Source organism: Piliocolobus tephrosceles, unplaced genomic scaffold (assembly GCF_002776525.5).
Source record: "Piliocolobus tephrosceles isolate RC106 unplaced genomic scaffold, ASM277652v3 unscaffolded_41883, whole genome shotgun sequence".
Taxonomy (NCBI): Eukaryota; Metazoa; Chordata; class Mammalia; order Primates; family Cercopithecidae; genus Piliocolobus; species Piliocolobus tephrosceles.
In genome coordinates, this window is record NW_022326402.1 from 6,660 (window position 1) to 17,186 (window position 10,527).

Genomic DNA, 10,527 nt, shown 5'->3' on the forward strand with positions numbered 1-10,527 from the left:
CCGAGCTCTTCCCCGTCGTGCCCGAGTGGCAAAGCGCCACCCTGCAGGGCAGCAGTGTCGCTTACTCGCCTCTGTGCATGGGCACCTCAATTGTTTCAAGAATTTTAAGACAATCATGTTATAATAAATACTACCTAGTTATATCCTCGTGCATGTGCACATGGAAGTTTCTAGGTCTGTCTCCAGAGTGAATTCCTGGAAGCAGGTCATGCGTCCAAAGCATAGATGCAGGGCTGGAGTTTTTTGAGTTGTTGCCGACTCCTCTCTTGCAGCCATGCGCATTCCTTGTAAGCAACGTGTAGGCGTCATGTTCCACACCCTAAGCAGATGTGTATGGGCAAATGTCTGCATCGGAGTAAATATTAGATAAATAGTGGCCAAGTGTTCAATGTTTTTCTATCAAAATCATTTAGGTAATGTTAATTTTGTAAACTTGTTAATGAAATGAGTGGTGTGGGCAGTTATTTGTATTAACCACTGTAGAAAAGAAGGGCTGTTTACAAAAGCTATTCAGAAAGGCTCACTTACTGCCATTACCCTACCTCAAAGATAAAAACGTTGATACACACATCAGACTTCGTTTTTAATGAAACATTTAATGTTACAATCTAATGGAAAACACCTCTAGAGAACTTGATTCTTGTCCCATCTGTCTAAAGCACTCCAGTCCCAGAGTTCTGCTTTTTTGAAACAGGGTCTTCCTTGCTCTTGCCAGGCCGCATGCACTCTCCTGGCTCACTGCAGCCTTGAACTCCTGGGCTCAAGGGATCCTCCTGCCTCAGTCTCCTGAGTAGCTGGGGCTACAGGTGTGTGCCACCACACGAGGCTAATTTTTGTATTTTGTGTAGAGACAGGGTCTTGCTATGCTCCCCCCCCAGGCTGGTCTCGAACTTCTGGACTCGTGTGATCCTCCTACCTGGGCCTCCCAAAGTGTTGGGATTACAGGTGTGGAGCCATCACACTGGCCCAGTCCCAGAGCTCAGTACCTCCAACTGTTTTATTTATTTATTTATTTATTTTTCTTTTTTGAGATGGAGTCTCATTCTCCTTCCCAGGCTGGAGTGCAGTGGCGTGATTTCTGCTCACAACCTCTGCCTCCCGGGTTCGAGCAGTTCTCCTGCCTTAGCCTCTCAAGCAGCTGGGATTACAGGCACGTGCCACTGCGCCCGGCTAATTTTTTGTATTTTTATTAGAGATGGGGTTTCATCACGTTGGCCAGGCCGGTCTTGAACTCCTGACCTCAGGTGATCCACCCACCTCGGCCTCCCAAAGTGCTGGGATTACAGGCGTCAGCCACTGTGCCCGGCCGTACAGCTGGTTTCACTGAGAGTTCAGCCATTATCATCTGTGAGGGGGACACGTGGCTGGCTCTGTTGTGTGCTAACTTGGATGGTGAGCAGGGGTTCACTAAGCTCTATAAGGTGTGAAACTCCACGTTTGTGATGGAAGACAAACAGCAAACTTATTTGCTCTAAAACAAAAACGGAATTCCTTGACCAGCGTGCTTCGAAATGATCTCAGATTATTCTGAGGTTAAATTATATAAAGGAATTCTGATGTCATGCCATCCACCTCCTCCAGATGTAAGACTTAGAGATGACTGCTTCCAAGGTAGTATCAACAGAGATCTTTACAAATGACAACGTTAGATTTCACACCCGAATTACGCGTGGAAAGGTGAAACACCAACGCGGCAGGCAGCCTTTCTAAAAAGCTTGCTGTAGGAAAGATAATGACAAAATAGGGACCAGTCCTGGTTTCATCAAGAAGCTATTATGACGTCTGATTTGAAACCATATGTAAATACAGTAATCTGAAGGATTTAGCAAAGATTTATTTATTTTTTTCCCATTTCCAGTCTTTTAAAGTAGACACAGAATTGCTTAGAATAAAGCTGATTTTAAAAGCACACACAAGTTGGGCACAAAGGAGAGGATTAAATTCACCAATGCAGAGTGACAGAGGAAAAGACACTGAGCAGGTGCCTTCAGCAGAAAACTGATCATCCAAGGTGATTACCTAATGATCGGAGTCTTAATTCCTTATACTGCAAAAGCAAGAAGAGTTTAGTGTATGAACTGTACAGCTGTTTATAGCTCTATCTTGGTTTCTGTTGATTATGAACAATTAGTATAGTTATGTATAATCTTTAGTAGACAACCTGCATCCATTTAAATTAAATAATACTTTCTACAATAGTGTGATATATAAGGCCACAATATTTATTTTGGACAAACCCCTTAAAGTAGCGATTTTATTATCAATGTTATTCATTCTTTTGAAATATAAAGTACTTCAACTGAACTAAGGTTGCAGATAATTTTTAAAATACAACATACATCATGACTAGGATATTAAAATTATTTATATTCAGATATTTATATCTAATATCCAATGAAAATTCACTACCAAATTTTTACAATAGATATCAGTCTGACATGCTTATTAATTGATCTCATAGGTATAATTATAGATCAACATGATTTTAGTGTCTGTCGTTTTGTTTTACTAAATTAGGAACACAGCATTTACAGAACAAATAAACACAAGTGACGCGGCCACCCCAGGATCTAACGGCTCTTCAGTGAGCTGCCTTGCAAGCTCAGAAGTAATCCCACTAACGAACCAAGTCAGACTCCAGTTCTTCATCAAAAGGTGCTGGTGGAGGTTGTCAGGCGCCTTCCAATATAGATCCTTAACAGAAAAAGTAATCAGTAGTTAATATATCTTGTGATTCCCAGGAGATTGTGTTCCAGCTGAAACAGGGTAGCTCGCTGTGGTTAGAGCTTATGCAAGGGGACTGGAGATTTTATACCCATTATAAACATGTTGTAATGAATCTATCTATAATCCTTTACTGAGTGTTTTATCAATATGTATTTTGTATTAATTAGAAAACATCAGATTGTATTCTTGCATAGAAGGATCACCAAACTGAAGCACTGTTTCCAGACAGAAAGCTGCTTTGTTCCAACTCAGTGCTGGGGGATGTCACCTACCAGGGCAAGATGGTGTTGCCAGTTCATCGCCACCAGCCTCACCAAGGCCAACCGCTTAAAAATGAAGACCCTGCCTCACGTGGTTTAAGTTTGGTAGTGGGAGAGATGTCCCAAACTAAAGACGCAGGAGTGTCAGAAAAGGCTTCTCGGCAACAGAGAGGCTCGCTGCAGCTGACCAGCGGGCGTCTCTCCAGGAGGGAGGAGGATGGGTCTCCAGGAAGGGGCAGAATCGGAAGCCTGGCTGGCCTGGCCTGTGGGCAGTGGTGGGCTGGGCACTGTGAGCACAGACCTTGCTGCCGCAGCTTTCGGAGCAGATTTTATAGTGCGGTTCTGGAAAGCTGCTGAGGGGTGTGGGTCGCCAGTGGCAGTATCAGGCTCTGAAAACCTGGGCAGGACGGAGGATAGTAAGTAGTTGGGAAGTAGTGGCTGCAGAAATCCATCCTGAAAGGAAGGGCTAAACCTCGTATTTAAAATGAGGATCCTAAGCCTTGCCCCCAGAGTCTGCTTGACAGTTCTGGAAAAGGCTCCAGAGAGCAAACTGCCTCGTGATGCAGTCTGTGGGTCTGACTCCAAAAAGCACTGGCAGAAATAAAGGTGATGGGGGTGGACGTGAGAATGTGTACAAGAGCTAGGAGAAAGCCGTACACGTGGGAGGGCGAGGTGGAGACACGGGCAGCACTCAGGCCCCGGCCAGGAAACTCAGTGGCTTTTATCCCGTTTCCTTCGACCCCAGATGTGAGCCCTCTGGCCCACGGAACCCACCTGCCCCCAGTGGCATTCCAGTCTGTCCAATACACGGCAGCCACAGAACACCGTTTGCACACCAGGACTAGACCCCTCCTCCCCACTGAGAGAGGCTGGGACCAGCCCAAGGACGAGTGGTTTTGGCTTCCCGCTCTGGCTCTTCATCACTGCTGTAGCTAAAGCTCTTGAGAATCCACAGTGGCACCTGCCTGGTCTCTGTTTTCTGCAGAATTAGTTAGTATAAGAAGCCAGAAAAGGTCAGGCATGGCGGTTCACGCCTGTAATCCCAGCACTTTGGAGGCCGAGGTGAGCGATCACTTGAGTTCGAGATCAGCCTGGGCAACATGGCGAAACCCCGTCTCTGCTAAAAATACAAAACTTAACCAGGCGTGTTGGTGGGCACCTGTAATCCCAGCTACTCAGGAGGCTGAGGCAGGAGAGTCGCTTGAACCTGGGAGGCGGAGGTTGCAGTGAGTGGAGATCGCGCCACTGCACTCCAGCCTGGGCAACAAGAGCGAAACTCAAGCCAGAAAAATCGGAGACCGCATTGGTTTCTTTATTGCTGAGAGTTAAGTAGAACAACGGTCTACAGCAGACGGCTGGGGGCGTTCCCACCATGCAGTACTACGCAGAAATGAGACTGCTTTTAACTACACACAGGACAGAGAGGTCAGACATAAGAATCCCTGCTGTGACTCCATTTATATACAGTGAGCGACAGGCAGACGCGTCCATGCCAGACGGCACTACAGGGCGCCTGTGCTCGGGCCTTTTGGGGCTGGTGGTTTCTTGACCTGAACAGTGACTGTGTGGGTGTGTTTGCGAAAATGCGCCAAGCTGTAACTGATGATCTGGACTTCAGGAAATAGTTTACGAATAAATCACCGCGGCCCAGAACTGCCCCACGACATGCCATGACGGGAGTCACAGAGTCACATCACCTACCCCAATCCGATGGCCAGCAAATGAGAGAGCAGCAGAGACGGAAGGAAAACCTTCAGAAATTCCGCAGAGAATATGCCCCCTTTCTTCATGACGCTCGTGTTCCTCATGCTGAGGGTGGCCGTGCGCTTCGGGTGTTTAAAGAGGAACTCCCTGAGGCGGGAAGAAACGTGTCAGCCGATGTGTCCTCTGTCAAGGGGAGCCCCCGTGACACTGAGAACACACTCACTTGGGAGGAATATTTTCCGGCCGACTTGACCAATCCCATATCCAGTCTGAGTTTTTCTTCAAGATGCTTTCCACTTCTTTCCTTCTCTCAATATCATCTTCCTCAGACTAAGAGAAAGTCGATGTTAAATGCAGATTAATGTGCCACGCATGACACCAGAAAGCACCCGCCTCCCACCGGAGCTTCACAACCGCAGGCTCCATTCAAGAGCCCAGAGGCGCGTGTCACGGCCCCGGACTGTGGTCCAAGGGGAGTCCTGGGGCTGGGGGCCTTCCCCGGGCCGCGCCGCACTCCCGACTCCCGGCTCCCGGCTCGCTCGCCGCCTCCGGGGACAGATCACCTCGGGGGAGTCCCACCCAGGGCGTAAATACATCTGGTTCACTGTGAGATGCTGGGGTACTGACAGCAGCAAATGCGGTCCTAGGGAAGTCACGTGACATGAGGGCAAAGATGGTGACTGCAGCACTGGTTATAACAAAAGAAAATGAAAACAGCCAAAAATGGCTCAAAACAGGGACATGACGAAGGAAACGGACACTGGACAGTGAGCAGGTTTACAAGATGCTTCCAGGAAAAGCAGGAGGGAAAAGGCAGAATGTACACATAACCACGGCTGCGGCCAAATCCTCAGAATTATATAACAGCACGAAACATTAAAGAGGATTTTAAATCCGAGAGTCTCAGTGTTGTTCTCTACTTTTTTGCATTTTCAGAATTCTGTACCTGAACATCTAATTCCTTTTAAAACTAAGGGGAAAATTTTGTTTTAAAACAGTGAAAACAGCAATACTCTGTCTCAAAAAAAAGAAATAAAATTGAAAAGGAGAATATAGCTCCCCAAACCCACCAAACATCTGGGTATACCCAAGCTGGATATAGCCCCATGTGCCGAGGAGCAGGTCGCACGCCCTGGGGTGCACCCACACATCCACAGCCAGGGCTCCCGAAATCATGCTGCGCTCTGGAACCCTTGGAGTGGGGCCAGGGGGATGTCCCTGAGAAGGCCTGGGTAACGGACTCCTTGTTTCCTTGGTGAAGGAAGCCTTGAAGGAAGCCTTGAGGGAAGCTAGCACTGAAGGGCCAGCTACTAATCCTGCCTGGAAGGCCATGCTTCCTCACAGCGCTTCCAAAATACAGAACACGGTCTGTCGTTAAAGTTCTCACCATCAACAAACACCCAAGAAAACATTTATCACGCATCTCATCTGCAACAAGGTAAGTAAGGTACTACCAGATATAACTGAGCAAGACAGTACTGATCACTGCCTCGAACCCTATCTGCAGAGTACGAAGGGAGAATGATAGTAAACCAAGGCAATGACCCCACGCACACTTTTTCCTCTAAGACTCCGCTTTCACAACAATGCTGAATGCCGGCATGTAAAGCCCATCAAGTATCTGTTAACATTAGAAAAGTCATCTCAGGCTGGACACGGACTCACACACCTGTAGTCCCAGGATTTTGGGAGGATCACTTGAGCCCTGGAGTTCAAGACCAGCCTGGGCAACACAGGGAGACCCTGCCTCTACAAAAAAACTTTTTTAAAAAAGATGATCTTACACTAAATCACCAGGTTGATCAGCCACGAATGCTGCACTGCTCAGGCACCAGTTAGCTCAGGACTAATGCTAGGAAAGGCACAGGGTGTAATTTCCAGCAGGCAGTGACAGTGTCTGACGAGGAGGACACCTCAGAGTCACAGCCACACTGACCGAATGGCCTCGAATGGCCTCAAATGGCCCCGTGGGTAATGCCTGAGTCCCACACAGCATGCAAGCATTAAAACCCACTCACTGTCCAACCAACAATCACAAGGAAAGACCAGCTAGTAGCTGGCTCACTGCCACCCTTTCCAGTGGTCCCTCCCTCCCTCTCTAGACTGCAGCCACCAGGGAGCCCTTCCTCCTTTCGGGTGTATCCCTGATGGCAGGCAGGGGCAGGAGGCCTCGCTGCGTGTCCCACTCGGCGCCGCCCCCGTTCCGCTGAGTGTCCAGCCCACGTGCTTGTGGATTTTTTTTGTTTTTTTTAAAGACAGGAGACGCCCTTACAGCCTGACTTTTCTCTGAGGTGCTCAATTACATTTTAAACTGTTTCCTGTACAAACAGATCACAAATACTTGTAAGTCGCATTCTTCTTCCAGCTTACCTGTGAGCTGTTTTTCTCTCCAATGCTATGGGTATCTGTTTCAGAAGCTCTGTTAGTATCTTGTGGTGTCTGTGAGCGAGGTGGGCTTGGCAATGTGAATAGAATGAGAAAAACAGAACATCATGTGAACATTCATTCTATCATTAGAAGCTCAAACCCCAAAGGCCTCCAACCGCCTCCGTGATGAGGGGCTCCAGCCAGTATGCGTCTTCCCTTCCACCCAGCACCAGCCAGAGCCAAACCATTCCTTAGCCCTTTCGGCTGAGCCCGACAGGAGTTAGCTAGCCAGTCTTCCAGAGAAGAGGCGGGGGGGAGGCAACTGGCGAGCGGCTGGCTTTGTCACCTGCCGCCTTCACGGTCTGTTGCACAGTTCTCAAGGGCACGCGACCTTTGACCACTCAGCCACTCTACCCTGGAGTCGCTCAGAAGTGCTGCTAACCAGGAACCACTCCTCCTGCGACCACAGCCCTGCTGAGGCACGTGAGTGCGTTTCTCAGAGCGGGGTTCTGGCTGTTCTGCTGCCCACTGGCGACTTGAACATGGCTCCCCACAGACTGAGTCCCAGGACGCTGCATCCCCAAAGAGGACAGCAGGAGCCACTCCCGAACGTGGCCTGAGGGGAACAGCAGCCCCCTCTCCTAGAGGTGGCACTTCCCGCTGTGACTGTCACCCACTGAAGACATCAGCACTGTAACACATACACTTGCTGACGTGCACCTACCTGTCACAGTGAGAACTCTTGGAGCTACTCCGTCCAGACTCATGCTGTGCGTCCAGCAGTATTTTTTCCATGTCACCATTATAAATAGAAACCGAGGCTGGAACGCTGCTCCCGTTCCCATTATTGCTAAAGTGCAATTCCACCCAGGAGCCTGTTGGGGACAAAAAAAGGGGCACAGATGGAATTTTCTACCCACTCTGGAATCTGGTCTTAATATCTAACCAGCCTGCCCTTCCATTTCCAAGAGGTAGCAATGGTGACACACCAGGAACCATCCCTTAACCCCACCTTGAAGACATCCCTCTGCCTACTCGCATGGCAGTGACTGTCTACGCACACACTCCCTGCGTACAGGAAGGAAGCCTCCTGGGGCTGAGACCACGTATCTGTCCATGTCTTGCAGTTTCTTTATACCAAGCAAATGTCCAGTAACTCTGCTGAGTCACCAGAATCCAATTAGAATGTTTTCTTGCAGTGAGCTTTTATAAGAAAAAGGCTATTATTTGGAAAAAGGGGTCTTAAAAAAATAATGTCAACATAAGCTTAAGGGATTTACAGTTTTCTTTAAAAGGTTTGAACTGTATTTTCTGTTTCTTTTAGAGACGGAGTCTCACTTTGTCAGCCAGGCTGGAGTGCAGCGGCACAATGAAGGCTCACTATAATCTCAGACTCCTGGGTTCAAGCCATCTTCTAGCTGACGCCTCCGGAATAGCTGGAACTACAGGCATGTACCACTACTGCTGGCTATTATTTTTAGGAGATGGGGTCTCGCTATGTTGCCCAGGCTGGTCTCGAACTTCTGGGCCCAAGCAATCCTCTCACCTCGGCCTCCCAACGTGCTGGGATTGCAGGTGTGAGCCACCATGCCCAGCCTCTATTACTTGTATTGTGTGGCTTACTTTGCATGTATTTAATTTCTAACAATGTTGAACAGGATTTTACAAGTTTGCTAGCCATCTGGATAGCATCTTTTTTGAACTAGTTCTTCAAATCTCTCATTCTTCTCTATTATCTCTCTTATTTATGGGCATCCAGCAGTATTTTTTCCTTGTCACCATTATAAATAGAAACTGAGGCTGGAACACTGCTCCCGTTCCCTTACTGCTAAAAGTGCAATTCTGGGATAATTCTATACTCTAAATATGCATTTTTCTGGGATAATTCTGTACTCTAGATATGCATTTTTCTGCATATTTAAATGTGTTGCAAGTAACTTTCACTTGGTAGCTGGTTCTTTTCACTTATCATGCCTTCTGATGTACAGAAGTTCTTGATTTTAATTCAGTCAAATGTAGCAATCCCTTCCTGAGCTGAGCTATTCTATTCTATTCTGTTATTTTCACATAGCTCTACTGTTACGACATTCACATTTAGATCCAAAATCTATGTGGATTAATTTTTCCACTGATGTGATACGGATGCCCCATTTATTGCAGGCAGCTCCCACCTCGCCTCTGCTCTGGGCTGCTTCCGTTGTCAGACATCAAGCGTGCACATAGGCACATGTCTATTTTTGGGCCCAGGATAATTTCTCTACTTTGTGTCATAGGTTTATTTATTTAAAGCAAATCTGGTAAAAGCTTCCTCTGGTAGTGTATGGAGGATGGAGTGCAGCAGAGGAAAGTGCAGGTCACAAAAGATGGAGAAACTTACGGAGGAGAACAATGGAATTATCTCATTTTGCAGTCACTATAATTTGAGTAAGTAGAATAATCACCCTGAGCTGCTGACTGTCCTTAAACCAACACAGCACTACTAACACCATGCTATTAGGGGGAACAGAGCAGGCTCTTCATCCGTCATGTTCACTGGAAGCAAAGGCAGGTGTTCAACTTTCCACACACACTAGGCATCTCTCCTGAAAGAGGCCTGGCCCAGCCTCAATACACCACTTGTTGCTGAGTATATTTCATATTAACCAGAAAAAAGCAAACCGAAGGCCCAGGAAGGAAATGTGGATCTGCAACTTATACCATCAACAGCCTCCCAGTAAGTTGCTAATGAAATGATCACACAAATTTTCAAATTAACACATGATGTTCTCTTTGGCCTCTCACGTTGCCTCATGTCCTGGCCCACAAGAAGCACATCCCTAATACAAAGGCAGGCCAGGGTCTGTCCTGGAGCCTGGAGCTCACTGCAGGAGAAAGGCCCAGGCCAGTCTGCCCCACACTCTGGCAGAGGCTACACAGTGCCTTCCGAGATGTGTAGACCACACCATCTGACTAGACAGTATTGCCACAAGTGTTGTTCAGATATCTGACGATATGAAACACAAATGGAGCTTGAAGATGTCTCTTGCCCGATGCCACTCTTAACATCAAATGTGGGACACCAAGTCACCACCACCGGGGTGTCCAACGATTCAATTCCATTCTATCTACCTAGACTTAGTGTCGAGCCCACAAGACTGTTCCCACAGATGCAAGTGGAGAATGGGGTGTCCAGGTTACCCACGTTTTTGCCAGTCCCTCTACCTACTCGGGATCCCACACACACCCCTCAGGTTCAATAATTTGCTACAACTCACAGAACTCAGAAAAACATTTTACTTTATCAGTTTACCAGAAACAATTACAGAGCGGCCAAATGGAAATGACATACAGCCCAGATCCCCACCCACCCCACACGTCCCAACCCTAACCCCAACCACGCTCTCTGAGACGAGACCCCCACCCACCCCACACCCCAACCCTACCCCTAACCATGCTACCCGCACCTCATGGCTCCCCCATCTCCATCTCC

General features: G+C 47.7%; 1 protein-coding gene across 1 annotated transcript; it reads right to left on the reverse strand.

Moving 5' to 3' along the window:
• Positions 1-1,812: 1,812 nt before the first annotated feature.
• Positions 1,813-8,071, reverse strand: LOC111522074 (BCL2/adenovirus E1B 19 kDa protein-interacting protein 3). Its single transcript, XM_026453012.2, has 5 exons — positions 7,783-8,071; positions 7,062-7,146; positions 4,915-5,021; positions 4,689-4,838; positions 1,813-2,694 (listed from the first exon to the last, which is right to left on the reverse strand). Exons 1-5 carry the CDS (start codon positions 7,851-7,853, stop codon positions 2,649-2,651), a joined length of 459 nt encoding a protein of 152 aa, XP_026308797.1. The 5' UTR covers positions 7,854-8,071; the 3' UTR covers positions 1,813-2,648.
• Between the last annotated feature and the right edge of the window lie 2,456 nt (positions 8,072-10,527).

Bases quoted from the DNA above. Each gene is read 5' to 3' on its own strand.
- LOC111522074 (XM_026453012.2), bottom strand. From the start codon at position 7,853: ATGGAAAAAATACTGCTGGACGCACAGCATGAGTCTGGACGGAGTAGC. The intron at 7,147-7,782 runs GTAGGTGCACGT...CACATTGCCAAG, and splicing joins AAGAGTTCTCACTGTGACAG to CCCACCTCGCTCACAGACAC. The intron at 2,695-4,688 runs GTAGGTGATGTG...TTTTCTGTTAAG, and splicing joins TTGCTGGCCATCGGATTGGG to GATCTATATTGGAAGGCGCC.